The sequence below is a fragment of the Tamandua tetradactyla genome, chromosome 4 (genome assembly GCF_023851605.1).
Source record: "Tamandua tetradactyla isolate mTamTet1 chromosome 4, mTamTet1.pri, whole genome shotgun sequence".
Taxonomy (NCBI): Eukaryota; Metazoa; Chordata; class Mammalia; order Pilosa; family Myrmecophagidae; genus Tamandua; species Tamandua tetradactyla.
The window spans coordinates 25,039,928-25,067,383 of NC_135330.1; the positions used below are offsets into that span (position 1 = coordinate 25,039,928).

Sequence of the window (27,456 nt, forward strand, 5' to 3'; positions counted from 1 at the left end):
AGAGTCACACAAAAACTCATTCATTCACTCATTCATTCTTCCATTCTTTCAGCAGCTGTTGAATACGTAATACATTTATCTAACTCGGAATGTTTTATGAATCTGCCCATTTTGCTTTATTAAGGTTTGGAGAGAGCCTGAGCCAAATTTTGCAGACCAATTACATCGACTACTTGGATGAGCTTGCCTTAGAGATAGGTGTGAAGCCAAACTTCTTCTCTTTCATGTTAAAAGATCCTAAACTGGCCGTGAAACTCTACTTTGGACCCTGTAACTCCTATCAGTATCGCCTGGTTGGGCCTGGGCGGTGGGAAGGAGCTCGGGATGCCATCTTCACCCAGAAACACAGGATACTGAAGCCTTTAAAGACCCGTGCTCTGAAGCCTCCATCTAATTTCCCAGTTTCCTTCCTGGTGAACATTCTTGGGCTTCTTGCTATAGCTGTGGCCTTTGTTTTCCAACTTCAGTGGTTCTAGTCTGTCTGAATAAAATTTTAGCCTTATAATCTTGTCATTCAGTACCCCCTACAGGAGAAAAAGACTAAAAGAAATAATAATAAACATATACGCTAAATTTTAGAATTAAGAAGAACGGAGTGAGAAGAGTAATTGTGGAAAGGTAGAATTTGCTCTGTGTATAAAACCAAATCTGTGTCATGAAATCTCTTGCTATCCCACCCCTCCCTCTAATTCACCAGGGTCTCCAAAAAGGGCAACAAAATAACATTGACCCAGGTAAATATTGCTGCCAGCCCTAATGTATATGGGGAAAACAGTTGAATTAGGCAGAATGGAAAGCAAACCCTGGGGTTTAAATTATAATTTAAATTGTGGGAAATACTTAAGACTCCTTCACAATGTTCTTGATGGTATTCTTGTCTGGACTCTACTTGTTTAAAAAAAAAAGTTCTCTTAGATTACACTACATTTTCTTAGTAGGAGAGGCTCTTCAAAACATTGGAACAAAAATGAGAGGATAGTGGCAATGCTGAGACAGATTTTTAGGGACTCTTAATGAAAGCTAAGCAAATAGCCACATTTATTATATTTTAACAGAAGCATTACTATAAAAATTAAAATGCCATAATAGCTACCTGATATATATGTAGTGCTTATCATAGACATTGTGCTTTGTGCATATTATATGTATTATTTACATATTATCTTCACAATTCTGTGAGATAGATACAACTATTATACCCACTTTCCAGATGATGAAATTGAAACTCAGAGTAGTTAGGTAACATGCCAAAGACCACACAGTCTGGTATGTGATGATGCTGGTCCTGGAACCCAGAACTGTTTGACTCTAGAACTGAAGTTCAGTAACTTCTACCCATAATTTACATATTTACAAAACCACCGTTTTTAAAAAACTACCTATTAATAGACTAGCTTATTTATAATCATATATATATGTTACTTGGGGGATCTTTACACAGATAACTCCATTCTTAAAAATATTATCTGATAAATTTTATTTGTAATTCTTAGTTTATATTTTGCATAGATCTAAAAAAACATTTGAAAGAATTTATATATATATATGTAAAGACACCTATACAATGACATTTAAGGTAATCATTGAAATTTTCAAATAATCAGAATCAGGGGAAAAAAGAACATTTCCCAGGTAGATGAAAAGCATCGCAATGAGTGAGGCTTGTTTCTAGCCTTAGGAGAACCCAAAGCAAAAAGCTAAACAATTGTGTAATCTTTGTCATGTGATAAAAAGAAGCATAACAATTCGTTGGAAGGGACAAACATTTTCTTCAAACTGACATCTAAAAAAGACACAATCAGTTCAATGTCAATAGACCTTGAGCAACATAACAGATAATCATCTGTTTTTTCCATTAATTGTGCTTTGGTGTATAAACTATGCCATGAGGCCAGATACACTTCATTATTGACCAAAGATCTCAAAGTAAGAGCAAAGGTAAGAGAGAGATTGAAGATTTAGGCAAATTTCTCCTCTTATTCCTACAAAGCCTTAGTGAATATTGTTCTGAATTTTGTCCTAAATTTCCTCCTGAAGGCCCTACAACAATGTGGTGTCAACCTGTGTCAGTGGAAACTTTTTCTTTCAAGTGTATTGAAATGACAACAGCATTTGAATGCAAGATAGTTATTTCATTGCTCCTATAGACAGATTTCTTCAAAGAAAAATTTCAGACAGTGTATATACTTAGTTATAGATTAAAATCTGATTACTTTGCTAATCATTAAAGATTATTCTCAATCCATCATATTAGTAATAATACATTTTCTCAAGTCTTTGTAGCAGGGATTGACAAACTATTACTTGAGAGCCAAACCCATCCCACTGCCTGTTTTGTTATGTTTTGTTTCTTGACATCAACACATGCCTTTTTTTATAATGGCAGGAGGCAAACATGAATAAACTTTAAGTCTGTGTATTTCACACTAATACCATTTCTTAAGGGCTTGAGACATGGAAAAAAAATTTTTTAAATAACAGAATCATTATCTCTGAGTGCCATCTTCTTTATTAGAAGAGAAATTAACTATTCATACTAGAGATCACAAAAGGAAATGAACATAATCTTGCAATTCTCAGACACAAAATTAAATTATATGGTAAGGGATGCTTAAATTTTCAAAGAGTGGAAAAAGAAAAGAAAAACTGAGAATCATTTACAACAGTGTTTCTCAAATTTAACTCCTTCCACAGACATATTCTTGGGGGAGGGACGACAAGATTCTATGATTTTGTTTTCACTTTACACTTTAATTTTGATGATAATCTAAATCAAAATACCACATACTCATTCAGAATTACCAGGACAAGCATCTTACATAAGAATATTGCCACATGATTGCAGCATCTGCACTTGTGTTTCTGACCCCTGCGGCACGAAGTGAGGGCAAACAGTGCTTAACTTTTCATGTAGAGTTCCTCAACCTGGATCCTCAGATGTTTCATGGACTAGTTGAACATTTCCCCTAAGAACCCTAAGGTGTCAAGATTGAGAACACTGGCTCAGGGTAGTGATTCTCAATATAGGATAGGGCCACCACCTATTTTTGCAAATAAAATTTCATTGGAACACAGCCATGCCCATTCATTTATATACTGTCTATGAGTTGCAGTGGCAGAGTTGAGTAGCTGCAACAGAAGCCTGAAGGTCCACAAAGCCTAACAAATTTATTTCCTTGCTCTTTACAGAAAAAGTTTGTCAGCCACCGCTTTATTGTGTGCCAGGTATTGTCCTAATCATTTTGCATAATATGTCTCATTTCATTTTTACTACTATCCGATCAAGTAGTTATGGTTATTATCCTACTTCCAATGTGGAGGAAACTGAGAAATAATTCCTTGATGGATGTTGTATCAGTGGAGAAGAATAACTACATTAGGCCCAAATGATTAAATTTAAACCCTTGCAAGCTTATAGAAAGAGGATGATCTCTTACAATTATCCCAAATATTCTGGTATGAAAAAAAAACATTGTTCATTTCCAGAGAACCCTGCTTATGAGGTTGACTCAAGGTCTAAAGAAGACATTTATTCTATCCTTCTGTCTCCATGCATTTCCAAACAAACTGCTCTAGGCTTATGCAAATTATGACCCACAGAGCACCTATATCAGAATATCTTGGGAACATGTAGAAGCAAAGACTTCCCAATATAAATTTAATAATAATTTAGACCTACCGAATCAAAAGTTCTGCTAGAATCTGAAGTTTTGATAAGCTCCTCTGGGAGATTCTTGTGCGTGTTAACTTTAGGAACCACTGGTTTGGGGTCTTTCCAGAAAAGTTGCTTTCAGAGAGTAGTCTATCACATTTTCTACTTCCCTAGGCCAAATTCCTCCATAGGTTCAGCCTTGATGCTTCTTGGAGCAGCTTGCAATGTTTTCTATTTTCCTGCAAAGGATGATTACCTGGTTACCACCCTCCACAAAAATCTTTCCTTGGGCTTGTCCCCTTAACTAACCTTTCATTTTAACTATCCTTCTCCATATGATAGCTCCTTGATTTTCTCTGTCAAAAGCCAAATATATGGCATGTTTCCTTCTTTATAGGGAAAAACAAAGATTTTTTTTGAGGACCTTGATGTGTAATTTCAAATGATAAAGATTTTTAAAACTTTTCCAAGGGAAACCCAGAATCTACATAATAATGAAGATGGCAAAGGATGATTTTGCCTTATAACCAGTCTTTCATCCTAGAAGATGCAGTTGCCAACCTACAGTCCTATGGCAGAGATTTTGGCTGTTTCCCTGAAGGAAGAAATGTATTTATACAGGCAGTCCTCAGACTCTTGGCCAGTCTGTCCTATGTCCAAGGCAATGGATTAATGAGGCTAACAAAGAGACTCCTGAAGTGGGATTCTGCTTAATCTGGGTACTCTAAAAGCAGATACCAAGATGGGATTAAACATGCAAGGATTTTGTTAGGGGAAATGCTAGGATGAGGAAAAACAGAGAGGGAAATGCTAGACAAGTCAGGAGACTGCAATGCAAGTCTGACCCTGAGTAAAGGTAAGAGGTAAGAAAAGTTGGGTAAAAACATCCTAGAGGGTTGTGTGAACCAGGGAAGATTCAGAAAAGCCATTGGGGAGTCCTCAAGCCAAAATGGGACATTAGAGGAGTCCCAAGATTTTTTGCCATATTAGTCATCATAAGGGCACCCTCTGGGGAAAAGTGGCCTTTGCACAAGCACGGCAAAATATCTCAAGCCCAGCAACTACGGTCAGTTTTGTCCCCTGTGCTGCCACAGGTTCATAATATCATTTGCCATGGTGCTGCCACAGGTTCATATTATTTTTGTATTTTTAAATTAATTGAATTATAGTTTTTAGTTAATTTACATGGTAAATAATCCATTGCTTCATCTCCGTTGTCATTCAAGACTCTCCATCCTGTGGCTCCAACCTACCTTCCCAGCCTTACCTTCAACTCTTATGCCAACCACAACAGTCATCCAGCCAAAGTACATGGCTTGTTACTTTTAAACAACTGCTACCCATGTTTTTGTCTTACATGGGCAAAAACTATTCCATAATTGTCTACTCCATTATTGCCTCCCAACCTTGACTAATTGAAATCCCAATCTCCCTTCATGGCCTATTCTCCATCAAGCTTTTCTCAGTCTTTCCAGCCAAAATACATCTCCTCTACCTCTGTATTACCAAACCACTTTGGTTTGACTTTGCAGTAATGGTCACCCTTTTGCCTTTTCCCATGAAGTTACTTTTACAGTCTCTAAAGACGATGCCTTTCTGGGGCTTAGTTTTCTCATCTGACAACAAAAGAGAGGGTTCAGATGAGATCTGAAGGTCATCCAATCTAGTATTCTACAATTCTATGAACCTAGTGTAATTCCTCTACTAGACTGTAAGCCTCTTAAGGACAGAAACGTGTCAATTTTTTAATGAGCATTAAACTAATGCAATTTATTTCATGTTCACTGGCACTAATGGCAAAGATGGCAATTTTCTGCCTGGGGGCTAACAAATCCAACTTCTGAAAAATAAACAGATTAGTATAATTGGTGCTCTTCAGGATTAAAGCAATTATACTTGGGACCAAAGGATCAGCAACAGTCATTGGGTCATTTTAGGAATGGAAGGAACCAAAGAGACTTCTCTCAGATGAGGAAACAGAGGCCCAGAGAAGTCAAAGTACTGCCCAGTCCCCTTGGCCAATCAGGGCTCTTGAATACCAGCTGGCCCTCCTTCCACTATCCGGCCTGAATAGACCACCACAAGACTTGGCTGCTTTGATGAAAATTGAGTACCAAGACATCATGTTTTTATAACTAAATGCCTACTTATCTATGCTATGTATTCTGGAAAAAGGATCTTAAATTTAATGAAGAAGAGTTTTATAATTAGAGAGTTCTAAACTTTGAGCTGCTGGTTAGCAGAAAGTAATTGTATAAGAGCACAAATTTCTTTTTATATTGAGCTATTTCAAGATTTAGCAACCTAAATAACCTGGACAAGATAAAAAAAAAAACATTTATGGATCATTTATCATGCGGTGGATGCTTTAAATAATTCAATTTTATTGAATTATATTTAATCCTGACCATTCATTTTATGCATTAGGAAACTGAGGCTCAGAAAAGTTAAATGACTTTCTCAAATTATGTGACTTATAAGTGGGCCCACTGGATTTTACTCCCATGACTGTCTGACTCTGAAGTCTATAGAAATTGATGGTATATAAAATAATGAACCCATTAAGAATATCACACATTATCTCTGCATGTTTCTGTGTCTTTCTTGTAACCAAGATAGAATATCATGTTAACCGATATCATCCCCTTCCCACACATCAAAAATAGAACTGATGCCCAGGAGCACTAAAGAGTTGATAAACTACAAGTTGTCAAAGAAGATTTGAAAATTATTTTTATGTTTTATATCTAATATGATAAAATCATATTAATGCTTGCATTAATAAACATTATACTATTTCAGATAGCAAAGTATCTGAATAAGAATGGAAACTACTATTTGTTAAGGAAAATAACTTCACAAATGCCTAGAGGAAGAAAAAGAGACTTTGCAAGACCTGGGCTTGAGCAGAATGGGATTCTTTGGAGAAAAGGAAAAAGCTTTCAAGTTATTTGAGAGAGGAAGGAAGAAAAGAAAATAAAAACAGAAAGGGGGGAGTAGAATCAGTGGGTAGCAGAATGCTGTGTAGAGTGCATTGTGACCTCTCCCTGCACCCTTTAGATATTCAATAAAGTTATTAAGCTCACAAAACACTTAGTGGAGGTGGACTTTTTTGTGGAATAGAAAAGGAGCTGAGCTCTGTACTTAGATTGTCACAGAATAAAACAATGACAGCACAGTCAGAGGTCTATGCAGATATAAGGTGACCATAAGGAAATAAGCAGAAGTTAAAAGGAGGGCTATAGACTCTCACAGGCCATGAAACTGGGGGCATTGCCAAAGGACAAGGAGGTTGCATAGCCATGTTGCATATATTATCTACATTACACATATTATATTCCAAATGAGTTCTCAGGTTGCCTAAGTGTTAGAAAGTCTCTTAAAGGGTCTGTATATTTCACAAAATATCAACTTGGAGTTCTTACTCCTACAAGACTTATAACATTTGTACAAATCTGGATATCCCCTTTAAGGAGGGGATTTTGAGCTGCAGTTCATTTATTCATTGAATATGTCAGGCACTGTGCTATACCCGGAATACCAAAATGAAGAAGAAAAACAGATGCCAATCTTTGAGGTTTAGATAATTGAGTTTATCTAGTTTGAATTCACCAGTCATTTTTCTATTCATTCATCTCTGTATTCAGCAGTTATTTATTGATTGCCCATTATTTGCCAGGTATTCTTAAATTTGTGTCCTTCAAAAATAATGAAACTTTTAACTAGTTACACAGCTTCTACTGAAAAAAAAAAACTAAACTAATAAATTCCTATGATCCCCAATAACAACGTATGCAGAAGAATAATGCACTTAAAATTGAGCGGTGGACTGACAAGATGAATAGTAGAGCTATATTAGACAGGATTCTGTATTCAAATAACAGAAGTCAATTCTACTATCTTGGGCAAATGTGGGGATTCTTGTAGGGATAAGGCCAGTCTCCAATGGATGGGAGGCTGGAAGAGCAGGCTTGGGAGACAAATGGGAACCAGAAGGCTATGGATAACAGAAACAATCTGTCCTGGACATCACGCCACTTGTTCACATCACAACCCGTGGACGTGGTTGTCGCTGTACTCCACTGCCTCCACCGGTCATGATTATCATTACTACAAGCTACCAAGAACCTAGTCTTACTGCCCCCTCATCTTTGCATCACTTGATCAAAACCTAATTCCCTCAGGGGAATTTCTTTTTAAATCCCAACTAAGGGCATCAAATTGACCAAGCCTGAGTCACCCACCTAAGCATTAAATATAACGGAATGAGGTGAAAGTAGATTTCCCATATTTGAGTTTCCAAAATCCCCAAAACTCATCATTTGGGGGATTCTTCAATATTAAAAAGAGGTTCCAGAATCTAAAAGAACATCAAACACTAGGTAACTATCATTCTAATCTGAAGTAGCCTGGAGTATGGTGAATATGAGGCACTGAATTTTATTCTTTCTCCATATAAGATTAAAATATCATAGGTTAGTATCATTGCTTTTTCCTTTCAATATTCATACTACAAATATTTAGCAAGCACCTACCCTGTCCCAACACTATACTACATGCTGGGCAAATAGGAGTGAACAGAAATGATGAGAACTCTGCTCTCACGGAGCTCACATCTGCAGCACATATAAAGCACTTTCACAAATATTGTCTCACCTAATCCCCACCACAACCTTGTGTGTGAGACAAAGCAAGGATGATTATCCTACTCTACAGGTAAAAAAAGTTAAGGAACCTTAATTCCTTATCAGTATCCTTTCTGCTTTACCCCCGTATGCCTCACTATTTCAATCATGTCACCATGTCAGCATTTCCCACTGTTTGCAAAACTCCTTAGGCAGGCTCCAAGAGTCAACTCTAAGTGAAATGACAGTCTATAAGTCACTGTTGCAGGCATTCCCACAAAATTCTGCTCAATCTATAAAGACATTTAAGAAGATGCCTTAAATAAAGAAAGTGGCTGCCAGTTACCTCTGTCCTTACCGGTAGAAGAGTGAGTCCTTGAATGACCATATTAGCAGATAGAAGACCCGTTTCAGGCAAAATAAGTGGTGTCCAATAGGCATGGTGCAACCCCTACCTCCCTTTTCAGTTATCAATCTGTAGATACAGCCTCACAAAAAGAAAAAAGACAACCTCAATGTTTAAGGACTGTGGGAAATATCCCCACACCCCTTAGGAATATGTGCGTTTTTCAAAGAACACTAAGGAGAAAGTCATCTGCAGAGAAGTGTGTAGAAAGGGGGCCTACTGATATGGGAGGGGGGGGGAGGGTTGCTTTTTCATTGTTTCTCATTAGTTTTAGCAGAAAGAAAGAAAAAATTACACTAAGTCAGTCAAATTTATAACCAGAACTAAAACTATGTGAATTTGAATTCTATACTTTCTTTCATCTCTAAGATTCAGTGATTCTGAGTCTGATTCAAAGCAGGGGGAAAAGGAAAGGAGATGAGATTATAAAAGTAACACAACGAGAAAGCCAAAAAAAATAAATCCCTCTAGCACACCACCCAGTAAAAGGTACGCATGATGCTTTAACAACCAATCCCCAAATCTCTATAGCTTAAAATAACTAAGAGTATTTTTCTTCCATGCTGTATGTCCTTTGGGAATAGGTTTTTGTCTTCATAGCCATGCAGATATCCAGGCTAATGGATCAGTTACCTTGAAGTTGCTAAAGGAAGAGAAAGTTCTGCGGGATCTCACACTGGTCATTAAATGCCGGTCCAAAAATGAACTACAGTTTGTTGACCAGAACCAGTAGCATGGTCCCAAACAATCACTCGGGGGCTAGGAAATACCATACTATCATATGCAGAAAGTCCAAAATAATTCCCAAAGATTTTAATTGCCTACCAATCTGGCTCTCAGACTCTGGGTCTACTTCAATAAAGGTCCTGGATATATTTCTTCATCCTATGGCCTAAAGTACAATTTAGTGAGAATAAGCCCTGCAATTAATCAATAAGTTAAAATACATCATCTAACTTTAGGTTTCAAATCTACGTAGCGTTCCTTATCTCTTAGACCAAGTTCAAGCAGTGTGCTGGGAACTGGCTCATCCAGATCCATTTTTATTTCTGCTAGCTTCAGTACCCTAACTGTGGCAAATCCATCAGCACGAAGAATTACAAGTATGTAAAATAAATAACCAGATATAATCTCTGATTCCTTGAATTGAGAAAGGTGGGGACCAGATTTTTCCTGTTTTGTTCTTGTGCAACAGGGTGGAACCACCTCAGCAGATGCCCCTCCCTCTGTCACCCTCAGGAGCCATTAAGCCATTCCCTACCTAAAGTACAACGAGCAGAGTAAATGCTTCAGTATTTGTAATGGGACAGAAGTCAAAGGTATCAAGTCTTCTGTGTACACTGGTGAGTATCCTGCTGAGCAGACCAGCGAGTGATTGGATCAAAGGGGGAAAACTGGATTTAGGTGAAAGGGAAATCAGGAATTTTTCTTACGTGCTTCTCAATAGACCCAGCATCGTTAGAGACAGTGGTTTGGGGACTTGTCTACCAAATTTTGTGTTTAGTACAAATGGGGTGGAAAAGATATTCCTCTTTGGGGGGTGATAAACCAAGCAGATTTGAATTAAAAATAAACAAAAGAAAGAAAAGTAAAAACATTTCAGTCTGACTTTATGCCCTTTCTTTCTCTTTTCCTCTTTCCCATTCTCTGATCATCATTCTTATATTTTCCTACTCTTACCTTTCATTTTCTAGAAGACAACTTTTATATTTCTATTCCTAGTTTTCCTAATGATTCTGATTCCAAGTATCCTGTAACTTTATCCCTGTAAATACACCCAAAATTATCAAGGCAGATATTCACAAAAATATCAGATTAAAAAAAAAATCTCCTGAATATGTGAAAATAATCAGAGAAACCATTTATCTTGGGCCTAGCATGTCCCAAGTAATATACTAAATACTTTCATTATATTAGCTGATTCATTCTTATAATACACCTCTGAGAGAAGTTCCATATCTAGTCTCCTTTCAAGAAATTATTTACCTAAAGTCACACCATTGATAATTTGCCAATACTGTATTTCAAATCCGGTCTCTGACTCATATCCCTCCTAATGTCCCATGAATTTAGGGATATTTACCAATCTGAGTAGGCTGGCTGCTTTGATCCTGGCTGAATTACACTGGTAGCCTGGAAAAAGAATTTCTATTTCTTATACATTTGAGAAAAGGAGAGTTTTGAAGAAGGACTCTCTGACCTAAGATATTAGCTCTCAGCAAGTATTTTCTCAATTAATCATTTTTAAGATTTGTTTAACTATGGTATAATGTGTCTAACACAAAATTTTGCATTTTAACCATTTAAGTATGCACTTCAATGGTTTTGATTATATTCACAATATTGTGTTCTCATCACCACCATCCATTACTAAGAGCTTTTCACAACCCCAAACTAACACTATTCCTATAAGGTAATAACTTCCCATCACCTGGTAAACTCTAATCTATTCCTGTCTCTATTAATTTGCTTACTCTAGATATTTCATATGAATGGAGTCTTTTGCATCTGCTTATTTCACTCAACATAATAATTTCAACGTTCATCCATATTGTAGCATGTGTCATTTATTCATTCGATTTTATGGCTGAGTAATACTTCATCATATTCATATATTACATTTTGCTTATCCCTTCATCTGTTGATGAGCATTTGGATTATTTCTACCTTTTGGCCAGTGTGAATAATGCTGTTATGAAGAGGATAAGTCTGGCTGAGGGAGTCAAGATGGCAGCTTAGCAATGCGCGCGTTTTAGTTCGTCCTCCAGAACAACTACTAAATAACCAGAAACAGTACAGAACAGCTCCCGGAGCCACGTCAGTGACCGGACACACAGCATACCCCAGTCTGACAGCCGGACCCGCTGCAAGCCTCCCCAAAACAGTGAGTTCCCCAAGCCAAGGCGGCCAGCACCTGGTGCCCCTCCCCCACAGGAGGCTTCCCAGAGGGAAAGGAAAGAGACTCTAAACCTGGTCAAGCGGAGTTTGCTCATTGGGTTCACGGAAAAAGAGGAAAGGGGGAGGAAACAGAGGTTTTAGTGGCTGTGCTTCTATGGAGACTTGGCCGCCTCTGGATTCAGTGGCAGGACTTCTCGGGCTGCAACTGCCCTAGGCATAGGCAGAAACGGGCTGCTTTCAGGGCTGTCTCCCACGTGCGCCTTCCCCAGGGGAGAGGTGAAGCCCAACTCAGGTGGAATCCCTCTCTCAAGGAATTCAGACACCAGGGCTTGGCAATTTGAAGCCATTAAAACCAGCCTACAACCTCTCCTCTGTCTCCACCACGCCCCCAGCAGGGAGAGACTTCCAAAGTTAAAAGTGCCATAACATCTTTTGCTGGTGCGACCCACAGGAAGACGTGCCATATACTGGGCAGGATAAGAAAAACAGAGCCCAGAGACTTCACAGAAAAGTCTTTTAACCTGCTGAGTCTCACCCTCAGGGAAAACTAATGCAGGTGACTCTTTCCCCCTGATAGGAGGCCAGTTTAGTCTGAGAAAACCCGGCTGGAGTCTATAATATCTACGCAGACCCTCCTAAGGGTGGGGAGGGAAAAGGCACCATACAAGCAGGGCAAGAAACAAGAACTGAAAAATTATCCTCTGTTAAACAAAACCTAAGCTAGAGGTCCGGAAAAAGCTAAACTGAAGGTCAAAGAACAGATAGACAACAAATTCATCTAGCAAGAAAACCCTAGGTAAGAGAAGTGAAAGCAATCTCCAGAATAAACTAATTAAGGTAATTAAATGTGACAGCGAGAGGTAAGGTATGCATAACTTTTTTCTCTGTTATCCTTTTATTTCTTTTTCTGTTATCTTTTTATTTCTTTTTCTAAATCAATGCAAATGTTCTAAGAAATGATGAATATGCAACTATAAGTGATGATATTGTGAATTTACTGATTATGGATGTTGTTTTATTTTGTTTGTTTATTTTTTTAATACATAAATTTTTTTTAAAAAGAGGATAAGTCTGATGTTAGGAGCTGTGAGAAATTCAGAGACAAAAAAAACACCCTGCTTTGGGGGAACATATACTCTTGTGTAAGGAGGACACTAACATATATGATCAAATTAATCAACACTATAATGCAGTCTCCTATTGTTGGGTACACACTGTAGTTCCTCTAACCATCAAGAGAATAGCGAGCTCACTGTGGAGTCAAGTGATCACAGATGCTCTGTGGACCATCTCCAGCACTTACTCTCCCTGCTACCTGTCTTTGGAGTACCTCTTCCCCTCTTCCACCTGTTCAAGTATATTCACCCTTCAAAATCCAGATCAAATATTATTTCCTCTGTGTTGCTTTCCTACCACCCCAAAGTCAGAATTAGCACTTCCTTCCTTCATTTTCTTATTGCAGTTTGAACATACCTTTGTCTTAGCATGCTACCCAGAATGTTGCAATTATTTATTTTCAAACCTAATTTTGACAACAGACTGAGAGCTTCTCTAGAGAAAGCCTCATACCTTATCCATCATTTGCAGTAGGGCTTGGTTCAATAAGTGTTAGATGCCTGAATTAATAAAAAATGAATAGTAGAATCTCAGAATTGACAAGACCCTAGAGGTCATTTAATTCTACCCTCTACCTGATCTATTAATCTCACACTTACAATGTCTCCAATAATTAGTTTTCTAGACTCTGCTTAAACAAAGCCAATTTCAGAGCTTGACATGCTGGAAAGTACTTTTATTAAGCTAAAATTTACTTCCATGTAACTTCTTTGATTCCACCACTTGCCACAGTTCTAATCCTTCTCTACATGATGACCCTTCAAATATTTAAAGGCAGAAGTTTGCAATACTATGCCAGGCCCTTGGAGTAAGAGTCAGCACTGATCATCCTCTTCTGCAAAATGAGCTCAGGGCAGTTCATTTCCTTGCCTAAGACCTCCTCGGTTAACTCACCATGGAGCTAGGTCCCTGGCTGGGCTTCTCTCTAACAGAATTCAAAATTGGATTAGACACATTTTTTCATGACCAATCATCCAGGTTTTTTTTTTTTTTATCAGCAATTTGTATCTGAAAACACACCATTGTAGGCAAGGAAATATATAACACTGTTCCTTTCTACCCCAGAACCCAACCCTCCTGCCCTGGAGCGCTGTTCTAGTTTCCTAGCTGCCAGAATGCAACATACCAGGAACAGAATGGCTTTTCAAAAGGGGAATTTAATGAGTTGCTAGTGTACAGTTCCAAGGCCAAGAAAATGTCCCAATTAAACAAGTCTATAGAAATGTCCAATCACAGGCATCCAGGGAAAGATACCTTGATTCAAGAAGGCTGATGAAATTCAGGGTTTCTCTGTCAAGTGAGAAGGCACACGGTGAACATGGTCAGGGTTTCTCTCTTGGATGGAAGGGCACATGGTAAACACATATGGCAAACGTGGCATCATCTACTAGCTTTCTCTCCCAGCTTCCTGTTTCATGAAGCTCCCCGGGAGGCGTTTTCCTTCTTCATCTCCAAAGGTCACTGCCTAGTGGGCTCTGCTTCATGGTGCTACAACATTCTCTGCTCTCTCCGAATCTCTTTCATTCTCCAAAATGTTTCCTCTTTTATAGGACTCCAGAAACTTATCAAGACCCACCCAAATGGGTGGAGACATGTCGTCACCTAATCCAGGTTAACAACCACTCTTGATTAAATCACATCTTCAGGGGGATGATCTGATTACAGTTTCAAACATACAGTATTGAATAGGGATTATTCTGCCTTTATGAAATGGGATTTAGATTAAAACATGGCTTTTCTAGGGGACATACATCCTTTCAAACTAGCACAGACACCTCCCCTGGCCATTAAGGCAAGATAAACATAAGTGCTAGCCCTTTTCCAGGGAACTTACACTTCCCAGTGCTGACCTCAGCTCTAGTTTCAGGGGGGTCATCGTGGAGACATTGCCCCACCTTCTTTCTTGATCCAGCTACGGAAAAATGACTCCTCACTCTTCCTTACAAGAGGAAACTGCTTTTTTTCCTGAAGTCCTGGCGAATGCTTGTGTGTCCTGCTATGATCAGACCACTGTCTTTATGGAGCCAGCATGCTTTTGGGTACAGCTGAAATATATTGATGCATGCAATTCTCCCCTTTTTTCCCCCTATAGCCATTCTTCCCATAAAAGTGGCTATTCTTTATTGAATGCCAAGTATGTGCCACATAAAAAACATAATAATGAATACCACTGATATTCCAGTTTACAAATAAGGAAATTGAGGCCCAAAGAGAGTAAGCAATTTTCCTATGTCACTGAGTTGGTCAGTGATAGAACAAGTATCCAAAATAGATATGTGTGATCCCAATACCAACATTTATTTTATCATATCAGCTGCCTCTCTAAATGTAGGTAACTCAACTCCTCTAGAACCCAGAAAAGGGAAAATTATACAAGGGTGTGATTCACATATTGCCCATCAGGGTTTAGAGCATGACTTCCCCTAAGGGGATTCTACTAACCCTTCTCTACTAAATCTTTTCCAGTAGGTGTACCTCGTCTCTGGGGTACAGGGGAAAACCGGCCCTTGTAGGAAATATAAAAAGAAAAAGATGAACATTTCCTTTCTTTCAGAAAGTATTTATTGCATATTTATGTTAAGATCCAAGTGTTGCCCTAGACATTGAAGCATGAACAAAAAGCATTAAGTCCTTACTGTTGAGCTGCTTACATGTGAATGAGCCAATTCCCTCAGGATGCCAATCTTAAAAAGTGAAAAATGCATATCAAAACTGTGAGACAAGGAAGTAGTAAATGTTCAGGGAATCTACGTTTGAGGGGAAGGATAGGTGGGCATTTCTAGCATATACTATGATCAAAAAGACATGACCCCATGCTTGAAAAATTTACAGTCTAGAGCAGGAGGAGGGGCTGTCATGAAAACAAATTAGGAAATACCACCATGATTTAAAGCTAAATGGCTATGAAGTTGATCAGGAATACCATAAGAATGAACAGAACAGAAGCTCTTCAATGTGAAAGGCAGAAAAGGACACCAGTTTTGGAAAATGTTTTTTAAATTATAATAGCTTACATTTATCAAACATTTACTATGTGCCAGGAAATGTTCTAAGGCACTTTGCACGTGTTGACTCACTTATTCCTCAACAACCCCACTAGGAAGTGACTACACTTGTATCTATTTTTTTTTTCTATTTGAATCCACAGAGGGGCTAAGTAATTTGCCCAAGACCACACAGTTATGACTGACAGAGCTGGACTTTAATAACCAGGATAACCAGGTAACCTAGATCCACAGCTTATCCAATACACTATTGGCCATTAAAATGGCCAGTGCCAAGTGATTCACCAACCTATATGCCATGTCCCATGGAGGTGAATTAGCATCAAATTGACCGTGGTGGCATGGTTTTCCATGTCCCCTTCCCACCACAGACCTTCCCCAGTAGCTATCTTCCCTCTTCCACTGGCGACCACCCACCAGTGGCCACTGGTAGCAGGCCATATGGACAGTGCAGCCAGGCCCTGGTAGTATACCATCGACTGGGATTCATCCCAGGCAGTGTTGTGGCAGCGCAGGTAGTGGCCACAAATGTCTCAGCTCCTGGTCCCAACTCTGCTGCACCAGCTGCTTTATGCTCTTGGGTAAAGTCACCCCACCAATCTGAGCTTCATTTTTATATGTTTTTACAAAAAGAACATGTTTAACAAAATGATCGTTTTCAGGTCTGCTGTACTAATCAATTCTAGGATTAGAGTAGGGAGGCAGGAGAGAGTAGCACAGTCCAGAATGCAAGAGTCTGCCCACCTCTGCCCAGGGTCCAATTTCAGCCAGGCTGCCAGAAGCTACAGCCTCAACAACTGTACTAACATTTGGCACCAGCTCCAAGGGAGGGGTGGGAACATACAAAGCACGGGGGTTAAACCAGTGACCTGAGCATTTGACACCAGCTACAGAGGATTCAAACTGAGCAAATCCCTTCATCTTCCAAAATCTTTTTCCTGGTTTGCTAGAGTTGCCAAGGAGGGGGTGGGGCTTTCACGTTTACTCGTGAATAAAAACTTCTGCTTCATTTTCCCAGCACAGGAGAACATGGCCAAGAGAGTTGCAATTGTGGGAGCTGGGGCCACTGGCCTGTCCTCCATCAAGTGCTGCCTGGAGGAAGGACTGGAGCCCACTTGCTTTGAAAGGAGCGAGGACCTTGGGGGACTCTGGAGATTCACGGTAAGTAGGGTTTCAAAATGGCTTGTCTATTGGAAAAGGGCTTGACCAGTACAAAAAAAAAGTATGCATTTATTCCACAAGAGCTGGTGGCCGTGGTTGTCCTGCTAGAAATGTCTGCTGAACAGGGGTCCCAAGAAGGGCCATTGAAATTGGTGAAAGAAAGAGGCAGGGCAAAGGCTGAACTTGGGGGTGGGGGGGTGAGGGGGGAGGTGCATCAGTTGCCTTACAAACTTTGAACAGAACTAAGAGGGAGAAATGTTTCCAAAGATGCCCTTGAAGGTTGGAAGAGGACAGAGTGACTGGGACAGATCAGAACTGCCCAGGACAAGAAAGGCAGGAACAGAAGCAGGCTGTCTGAGGCAAGGCCAGAAACTGCTGTGCATGGGATGAGGGTCTGAAACAGAACTGGAGTCCCAGGCCCTGCCTGCTAGACCAAACTGCTTTTACCTGCTTCTTTTTCCAGCCCTGACCTCTCTGTATTAGTGGTTGAGGGCTCGGTGCAGGATGAGTTGCAAATGTAGCCCCTGATGCCCAGGCAATACCAGTCCATGCCAAGAATAACCCAAAGTAAAGAAGGTAGATTTGGAGAGTTTCTTTTTTCCTTGTGCAAAAAAATAAGTAATATTCTCAAATCTCAGCAGGGCTAAAGTCTGGATCAGAGAAGGTAATGGAGAACAAACAATTACAGGGAACAGTGAGGCCCACCCTTGACTTGACTGATCCTCCCCAGAAGATCACAGAGGTTCTTGTTTGGGGCCATCAAAACCCTAATCAAGGCAGAGAAAACAACCTGTGAGCTCCATGGCTCAGCCAGGGAAGCATTTGCATCAACTCTGCCCATAGCTCCTATTTTCCCTCCTTCTGGAGAGGACAAAAACATTTGCCGTAAGCTTTAAATTGCCAAGGATAAAGTTATCAGGAATAGTGAAAAGGAGAAACACGTCAGATATCATGACCTGAGATCCCCTAGGGGCTAAAAGAAAGACACAAAATACCTTTATTTACCAAAGGGCTAGAATTTGGAACTGGAATAAAGTAATTATTTTCTAACAGAGTGAGCAAATCTCCAGAGAGGCCAGAGGCTGCTGGTTTGGTCACAATACTTTCAATATGGGCCAGCTTGGTTCATATAAAGAACTATATGCCTTGAAATGTGACTAACTCTCTCACCAGTGCATACAGTTCTTTCCAAAGGGGACTAGATGAAAAAGCACATGTATGCCTGTAATTCAAACACTCTATTTTCCACCAGGATGGCAGGAGCCTGATGCCTGTGTGGTAACTTTCCCCTCCCATGTCCACTGAAGACATTGATAATCCAGCATGATCCCTTTCCCTTCACGAGTCTCAGAATCCTTCTCAGTAAAGTACGCCAGACAAACACTAATCCATCAAAGTTGGATGTTGGCTTAAAAGATGAAACCACCCCCAAAAGAAGGGTAATTAACAGATTTATTTGGTTCAAGTAATCTCAATCAAAGCTAAAAGTGAGTTCAGAGAGCAAAAGCTGTACTTAATCCCTTGGGTCACCAGACAAAATTGTTTCTTAAACAGGCCACAGACACCTAATAATTAACCCCAAAAATCGTTGATCTAAGAATCAGGAGAAATAGAGATCTAACTGTATTCAACTGGCTGTGTGACTTGGGCAAAATCAAGAAGGTGTCTTTTTTTAATGTTTTTTTTTTTTTATTTGTATTGCTGTGTGATGGGAAGACACCACTTTGTCTGTAGGTAAAGAAAACAATTCAGACAATAGAAAAAGATAGAATATGTAAGTCCAACTTGGGACAAGATCCTAGCAGAAAAAGGAAGTAGTGTAATTGTAGGCATAGATGTCAGAGTCAGCCCCAGAAAGTTCACAGTTTCAGCAGAGACTGGAGAAGGAGGGCAAGTGAATACTAAAGAGAAATTTTGAGGTAGAGGGGGAGAAGATGAAAGGGTACACACCAGGTACCTCAATTCTTTCAGGAAAATATGGCATCTGTGGACGGTTAAGAGTGGGTTACGGTGGTAAATGGTATTGGAGAATTAAGAAAAATAGAGAAAGTCATGAAAAAATATCATGGAGAATGTGATAGGACATCAAAAAGATAAGTACAAGAATTATCAAGCAGTAGCTGAGATAAAATGTCACCCAATTAACAAATCATCAGCCTCTATTACCTTATTCATAAAAGTGAGAACTAGGATGAAAAATAGATAATAGCTGAACTACTAGAGAGCTAGGAAGTAGGAAAACTCATTTCCAGCCTCGGTCAGCAGCCATATCTTGATACAGCAGCCCTTAGGCATCTCTGCAATACCCTGAGGCTCCTCTAAGCCTGACTGAAAATCCTCAAACTAGATGAACTTGAAGGTGCTTTCAGCTCTGACAGGCTGTCATTCTCCTGGGTCTATCTAGTGGCATCCCTTCCTCTTCCCATCCCAACACTCAGACACACACACACACACACACACACGAAACACAACACAAAAGGCTGGTTAGAGGGGTCTTTGAACCCAAAGCAGATATCCCATTCAAAACCTGCAGAATGAAAGAGCCTGCTTTAGCACCGACTGTCCTTGCCAGAACATGTACAAAGAGGGTCCTTAATCCATCTTTGGGACAGAAGGGGGCATTGTGCAAAAATAGAAAGGCAAGAAAAGAAATCTAATTAGACACACGTGGAGGCAGATTTCATTTCCAAATAGGGAGCGGGTCCTGTGATTTTGGAGATTATAAGTTACAGAACTTCATTAGACACTCACCAAGGGTGGTTGGTTTCTTCCAGTTACCACAGCTTCATCAAAGAGGAAATGCACAGAGGTTGCAGTGAAAAAGATCTCCTTGAAATCACTGGCAGTGGGGGAAGAGAAACTTTGAAAAGAAAAGGGATACACGGAAAAAGAATCACCTCTGAGCACCAACACGAATGGCAGTGGGACGCCTGTCCCACAATCAACTCTCTCAAACTCTTGAAAGTGAGAGAGAGTGTGTTCCTCGGTTAAAGTGGTAATTGAAGGAACAAAATTCTAGAAATTAATATTACTTTTAGAGACTTTTAGTGTGGGGGATCCTTGAGAAGTTATAACTTTCAGGCAGACCCATACTGACAAATCTAGAAGGGATTATCTATTTTATACAAGGAGAAACACATTCTCAGCCTCTCTCTCCTCTCCATCCTTCAAACCTCTGTAATGTATTCTATCCTGAATGAGGCCCCTCTTCATGTGCATCAAAGTCATTTCCTCTGCAGATTCATTCTTTCGTTTCCTCAAAGGCATTTTTTTGAGCACTTACTATGTACCTGTCTAATATATACAATTTTAGACTCAGTGAGGGCAATGATGAAGTTTAAAATACTTTACCTCCTTAAATCATTGAGGAATTGCTCCTTTGCTATTTCATTTTTCGGCTTGTTAAACCTAATTCCTATAATCTTTCTGTTTTTTTACATGGACAGGCACTGGAAATCGAACCGGGTCTCTGGCATGGCAGGCGAGAACTCTGCCTGCTGAGCCACCGCGACCCGCCCCCTATAATCTTTCTTTAAAAGCTCTTTTCTAAAACTTCAGTAATCTTGGTAGGTTTCCTTTTATCCATATATTCGACAAATATTTATTAAGTTCCTGTTATCTGCAATGGGGTGTGTCTGACAGGTATCTGCCTCCTGAGCCTTCTATTCTTGGGATTTCTTCAAATCTCCTCTTAGTTATCCTGTATTGTAGATCAAAGAACTGGACATTGTCATACAGGGAGAGTCCGCCACACCAGGGAAAAGCGGTATGTAAACAAAGTGAGGTCTGGCTGTCTTAAGGAAGAGGAAAAGAAGAAGGAACTAATTATTCATGGAGAACAGGAGTGTGAAAGTACTAGAGAGAATGTCTCTATTTAGGAGTGATTGTCATTATCATTTTATATACTACTTTAAGAATGATAACAAAAGGACTTCTGACCTAACAAAATTTTTCTCCCGTTGCAGTACTCCTCTTTTAATGACATTAAGTAAAGTTCAAGAAAGTAAATCTCCACAGCAGCTGTAGAAGAATACAACTAACAGTTAAAATTAATTTAGAGCTTATTAGGCACTGTTCTGAATGCATTGTCTCTATAATTTCAGTTTATCCTAAGTGATATGTGCTATTGTTATTATTCCCCTTTTACGGATGAGGAAACTGAGACACAGGGAGGTTGAGAAAATTTCCAAGATGATCCAGCTAAAACCTGATCAAGCTTGACTATGAACCTAGGCAGTGTGACTCCAGGGTCCGTACTGCCAGCAACTATACTCCATGCATTTGCAAAGTCTGTTCACTTTGCCTGAGGACAGGCAAATCCTGGACAGAGTTCTGGCTCATGGGGTCCCACTGAGTGTCCCATTGGGTGATGGTGACCTCTATGCTGCAAGACCAAAGTCGACCAAGAAGCCAGAAACCCCTTTATTCATACTTATTATATTTTTCCATCTCTCTGCAATCCATCTCCTCGTTCTCCCTTTCCATTCTACTCCCTTAATGAGGAAAAAAATCCTCCCTGGAGTGGCTCCGTGAACTCCCAGGGGCATGTGCTTCCGCGCTCTGAGTGCCAGGGCAACTGACAGACCCACACAGTGAGGATGCCAAAGGTGCCTGCAGCCAGGGGGGCTTCTAGGGCCTGGGATTCACTAGGGGAGGTTGCTAAGTGGGGTGAGCATTGGAGTGGAGGGCTCAGGACCTGCAAGTAGCATTCACAAGTGGCATGGATTAGACTTGATCTAAATGCTAAGCACTCCAGACCTTGTACTTCTCCATGAGAAATAGTCGAAAGAGAGATGAGAGCAAAGAAGTGGTCTTGGATCCGACTCTTAAAGCCTCTAAACCACACTTAAAGCCTCTAAACCTCTTTCCGCTCTAAACCACACTTTTCATCTGCTGACATCTGTGATACATTACCTCACAATCAGCTTCATCATTTCCTGTAGGCTTTTTTCTTTCCTATCTTTATAATTATTTCCCGAAATTTTAGAAACTGGAGGTTTATTTTGTTTGTTTGTTCATTTATTTGCTTTAAGGTCACTTAAAGGGCATGGTTCCCTGGCTTATCCGATTCCAATGAGTCTGCCCTACTCTTTGATGTTTAAGCATGCCATTACAAACGGCTTTGACATTTTTTTTTAACTATTTGTGTGTTCAAAGTATAAAATTCACATCTCCACCACCTTTAAAGAGTACATATACCAAATTTAGGCTTTTGCTCTGGGGGACTAGAAATTGACAGCATGATGATGCTATCGGCTGCCAGAGAAAAATGAGGGAACGATGGTCCTACGCTAATCGATCTCAGAGCGGTTTATAATTGATGTTTTTCTGCTTATAGTGCAGTTGCTTCCCCTGCTAGTTGCTCTTACTTCTGTTTGCAGGTGTTCCTAATCTCTTTTTTACCTGTAACCCGGAGGAAAACTAATGACTGACTAGATTGAATCAAACCAACTTTATGTTTGGTTCTAATGCCTGTCTGAGGACTAGAGGTGTTCTAAAACTGTACTTCAAAGAAAGCAGACACCTGCCACTGGTGGCTGTGGAGCACTTGAAATGTAGCTGATACAGCTAAGGACCTGAAGTTTTTATTTCATTTAACTTTGATGAATTTAAAATTTTAATTTTAAAGCCAATTTTTAATTCAGTTCTTGGAGAATTTTTAAAGATATTTGGAACGACTTGGATATGTGAATCCATTTTGAAATGAAAATGTAGCTTTGAACTGAGATGTGTAAAGCACATACCAAATTTCAGAAACGTAGTACAAAAAGAAGAATGCAAAATATCTCAATAATTTTTACACTGGGTACATGTTGAAATTACAATAGTCTGGATATACTGAGCTAAATAAAACATAATTTAAACATACTGTTAAAATTAATTTCACTAGTTTCTTTTTACCTTTTTTTTTTTTGAAATTAGCTACAAGAAAATTTAAAGTTACATATATGGTCTGCATCGTTTTCCCATTGGACAAGTGCTGCTCCAAAGCCTTGTTACTCAGAGTATGGTCTAATAGACCAGCAGCATCTACATGGGAGCTCATTAGAAATGCAGTGTCTCAGGCCCTGCCCAGAACTCCTGAATCAAAATCTTCATGTTAACAAGATTCCCCAGGTGATTCCTAGGTACACTAACTCTTAAGAAGCACTCCAGAGAGACGTGCTTCTCAAACTCTCTGTAGAAAAGAGCTAGTTTACCTTTTATTTCCAATTTATTATAGACTATGTTTATAAAATACAATAAAATGAACTAGGAAAAATGAAACAAAAATACACAAAATATAAGATGCAAGTTTTTATATTTAGAGTCAAAGACATAAAAGTAATTTTGATAAATATTAAGAAAAATGTAACAGAAATGAAACAATTTAAAAAAGAGGGCACATTGTTCCTTGCAAGTGAGTACATCAGCAATTAACGAAGAGAATCACTATTACACTTATAACTTTTTACAAAATATTTTCGTTTGTAAGCTGCTGGAATGTAATATACCAGAAATGGAACAGCTTTTAAAAAGGATACTTATTAAGCTGCAAGTTTACAGTCCTAAGGCCATGAAAATATCCAAATTAAGGCACCATCAAGAGGTTACCTTCACTCAAGAAAGGCTGATGTTGTCCAGAACACATCTGTCAACTGAGAAGTCACCTGGCTGGCATCTGCTGGGATCTCTGGCTTCTGGACAACTCTCTCAGCTGGGTGGGCACATAGAGACTGTCTGCTAGCTTTCTCTCCTTTTTTCATAAGGCTTCCCTGGGAGTGTTTTCTTTCTGCATCTCCATAGATCTCTGGCTATGTGGGCTCTGTTGGTTCCAAGCTTTTTCCAAAATGGTTCCCTCTTAAGAAGCTCTAGTAAGCCACCCCACCTTGAAAGGGTGGAGACACATCTCCATGGAAACCACCTAAGCAAAAATTACCACCCAGAATTGGGTGGGCCACATCTCCACGGAAACAATAAAAAAAAAAAAAAATCCCACCCAGCAATATGGAATGAAGATTAAAGAGCATGGCTTTTCTAGGGTTCATGACAGTTCCAAACAGGCACAACAAACAAGCAAAATGTTATGCATAAAACAGCAATTCTCCACATTAAACACTGATAGGCACACTTTGAATATGCATTGTGTATATTAATATTTAAGGTTTTTAATGTGTAATTACGTTTGTTCCTTGTTTGTCAATTTATCTTATCTGGATTGGATTGAGACAGCCCTATTGTCAGAAGGTAATGTCCATCTAAACTCTTTCTAAGTTTTTTTAATAATATTCATAGTAGAGAGATGAGACCCACATAGGTAGGCTGATGGAAATGGAAAAACAGATTTTAGAGGAATTTTAGCAAGCCAGGATATCATTTTTTTTTAACAACTATCTGCAATAATGCAAGCAGAGATATATTTTAAAAATCTATTTTCTTCAATCTTTTGCCAATAGTCATTTCTAAAAATTTATCTTGTAAGGTTATAATTAAATCTGAATTATATTTCAATGAGACAAAATAATTCCAGATTTTATAGACATTTGGAGAATAGTTGACAAACTAACCTTAAAATATCACACATTGAAACATGGTCCTCTGGTGCCTGACTAATACACAGCTTGAACCCCATGCAATTTATCACATGAGACAGATATAACCAAAACTGAACTATGTCCTCTTCAACAAACAGGAATCCACATGCTTTAATACTGAACTATGTCTAGTGCTATACAAGTCTCTAAATAATCTCAATTTCTGTAACTATCTTGTTATAGACCAGTAACAAATAGTTCATACCAGTACCCACCTGCAGACTACACTTTTTAGTTGTACTGCTTTAGATCTTCCTGCAGAATAAAGAATCAGGATTTGTGTATCCATCTTTCTCAAAAGCCTGTTAGCTTTAAGTTTTCTAGATATATTCAGGATAGGTGAAGTTGTCAGATCCGAGGATATAGAAAGCAGGGCATTCTGTAACAGCTAACTCATATCAGCTGTTATCAGTAACATTAATTCAAACCACAGAGATATGCTTATAATTTTATTTTCTGTGATAGCGGCATTTCATACAGATCTGGTTTCATACCCTTTGATGGAACAGCAAAACCCCTTTCAATTTGTGAGGTTATATTTTCAATTATTCACACAATAAAATAATTTTTGTTTCACAGGGAAAAGGAAATAGATATCCAAGAGTGTAAATAATGTTGAGGTACAAAGGACATTCCCATTAAAGGAGGAGAAAACTTTCTCAATGCCATCCAAAAAAAATGAATGCGATGTACATAAAGACATTACAAAAACTGCTCAATTTTCAACTTAGTGATAGTCTTCTGAGATCTTGATATTTGCTAGTTATTCAAGTTGAAAACAGAGGTTGGAAATTGATCAGTGGTACTTCATGTACACAGTTGTCCGGACTGGGAACTATTTGACCTTATCTTCCCTAAATCCAGTCAGAATCCCAATCCAATGGGTTCTACCTTATTCCCATCTCACTGTCCCCTGTCTCAGTTCCAAACACCATTGCCTCCACTCAGGCCCTCATTAGCAGTCAAGTGGATTCATTTTTTAGGCTCTTAACTAGCTCCCTTCCCCCACTTTCCAGCTGCTCTACTGCATGGTTTATAAAAACAGAGTTATCTTCCAAAATTTAATATAAACCACTTCCAAACTTCAGACATTTGGTGGACTGCCATAACCTTCCTATGATATCCAGATTCCTTAACTTCAGATACAAGATCCTTCATAATCTGAAACCATCTTCAAAATCATTTCCACAATACCTGTGAAGCCAAAATACCCAGCAATTACCCATCTTCCAAAATACTACTTTCTGGCTCTTGCCTATTTTCTTATTCTCCCGTGTTTTGCAGTGACACTCTGAGAATATAGACAGTTAAATTGATCCCAGTTTTATTTGAAATTGAATTGAAATTCTAAACATGAAACTCATACTGGGGTCCAATGTTCATCATCTCCAAGTGCAGGATAGAAATTTACATTAGACGGGTTGGCAAGAAGCACTTCTGTGCCACCATAAGTTTAGTTAATGTTTGAATTTCTGAAAATTAACCTGTGTTTCCTTTGTGTGCATGTATGTGGACTCTATGTACAGGAACATGTTGAGGAAGGAAGAGCCAGTCTCTACAAGTCTGTGGTTTCCAACAGCTGCAAGGAGATGTCTTGTTATTCAGACTTTCCATTCCCAGAAGATTATCCAAACTATGTGCCAAATTCCTTATTCCTGGAATATTTCAAAATGTATGCAAAGCAATTCAACCTTCTGAAATGCATCAAATTCAAGGTAAGGTGCTAAACATCAGTTGGTAGTCAGAAGGTACTGCCTACCCATTCTCTATGTATCTCCCCGAGCTCTGTGGATGAGATAATCCAGTGGCAAGATTAATGACATTTGGATTCCTTTTTTACCTTGTACTCATACACCAACCCAAGGAAATCTGGATGTAGGGGAAAGGAAGTATTAGTGTCATGACTCACATGTACAAATTTTTAGTTTGCAATGCTCACATCCAGGTATTTTAAGGGACCTAAAAGAGATCAAACCACATTTTCAGGTTGGTCTAATGCCCTGCAGGTAGCTACACTGAGAACTCCTACTTACTCCCTGGATACTTTCTTCTTGATTGTCCCTTCAGGTGCAATAATCTTTTACAAAGGAGGCTCAGTATTTGAAGAAAATCTGCTCTAAGTATGCTTGTAAAAAGAAAAATCTTCAAATATTACTCTTTTCATGGGTGGTACCCCTTTCCCTTTCCATTTCAGATTTTGAATCCAGGAGGAAGGCACAAGGACAGAGGCAAATACATATATCCTCTTTTCCCTCTTTTTTTTTTGTTTCTTTTTTTCATCCCTGCCCAAGAAACATGAAAATTCATGTGTTTCCATTCTTTTCTCTCCCTCCTTCATCAGAGGTTAGGGTAGTGAAGAACTCAAAGGGAATTACACAGAGTAAGCAACATTGAATAAGGGCCACCTAACCACGGAGTATTTCATCCCACTCCCCTATCTTGCAAAGGACACAGTAAAAATAAGCAGTATTGGAGTGAATGAAATCTTTGGAAAAAAACCGTATCTGAATTCCTGAGTCTGGAACATTTCCTCCATGCTGCCCAAGCCCATTCTATCACAACAAAAGAAGAACTAAAAGATGTTCAACCAGTTTTAAGAAACAGCTCATAGGGTGGGCAACGATGGTTCAGTGGCAGAGTTCTCACCTGCCATGCCGGAGACCTGGGTTCAATTACTGGTGCCTGCCCATGTTAAAAAAAAAAAAAAGAAGAAGAAGAAAAAATAACACGTAAGCAGCTGTCTCTGAGAGATAGTCTGTAATTGATTTTTGTTTGTTCTGTTTCTCCTCCCTCTTCACAAATTCCAAATTTGCAATAATGAACATTTACTATTTTCTAATGAAAAATTAACTTTACATTGAAAGGCTTTTAATTAACTGAAGATCAATGTTTTAAAAACACAAGGTTGCTAATAAATATGTAAAACCCAAGAAGCATTTCAAACACTATAAACCAAGCAGGGGACCCACTAGAGAGGACTTGAAAGCCTGTCCTCTTTGAAAATTTTGAAAAGGAAAGA

General features: G+C 39.1%; 2 protein-coding genes and 1 long non-coding RNA gene across 6 annotated transcripts in view; 2 read left to right on the top strand and 1 right to left on the bottom strand.

Moving 5' to 3' along the window:
- The window catches only part of FMO2 (flavin containing dimethylaniline monoxygenase 2), a 32,031-nt gene extending 27,269 nt beyond the window's left edge, over positions 1–4,762 (top strand). Inside the window, exon 9 of the mRNA XM_077156962.1 lies at positions 125–4,762. Coding sequence (XP_077013077.1) covers positions 125–476 — 352 coding nt within the window. The 3' untranslated portion in view covers positions 477–4,762. The remainder of the gene's footprint in view (positions 1–124) is intronic.
- The window catches only part of LOC143680618 (uncharacterized), a 275,278-nt gene that overhangs the window by 64,902 nt on the left and 182,920 nt on the right, over positions 1–27,456 (bottom strand). The gene's annotated exons all lie outside the window — the stretch shown is intronic.
- Positions 9,865–27,456, top strand: part of FMO1 (flavin containing dimethylaniline monoxygenase 1) — a 31,149-nt gene continuing 13,557 nt past the window's right edge. Inside the window, exons 1-4 of one of the 3 annotated variants that reach the window (XM_077156947.1) lie at positions 9,865–10,026; positions 11,362–11,567; positions 16,726–16,863; positions 25,964–26,152. In XM_077156947.1, coding sequence (XP_077013062.1) covers positions 16,732–16,863; positions 25,964–26,152 — 321 coding nt within the window. In that variant the 5' untranslated portion in view covers positions 9,865–10,026; positions 11,362–11,567; positions 16,726–16,731. Of the gene's footprint in view, positions 10,027–11,361; positions 11,568–12,158; positions 12,378–16,720; positions 16,864–25,963; positions 26,153–27,456 lie in introns of those variants that run through there. The other 2 variants (XM_077156946.1, XM_077156948.1) reach the window with 2 other exon arrangements.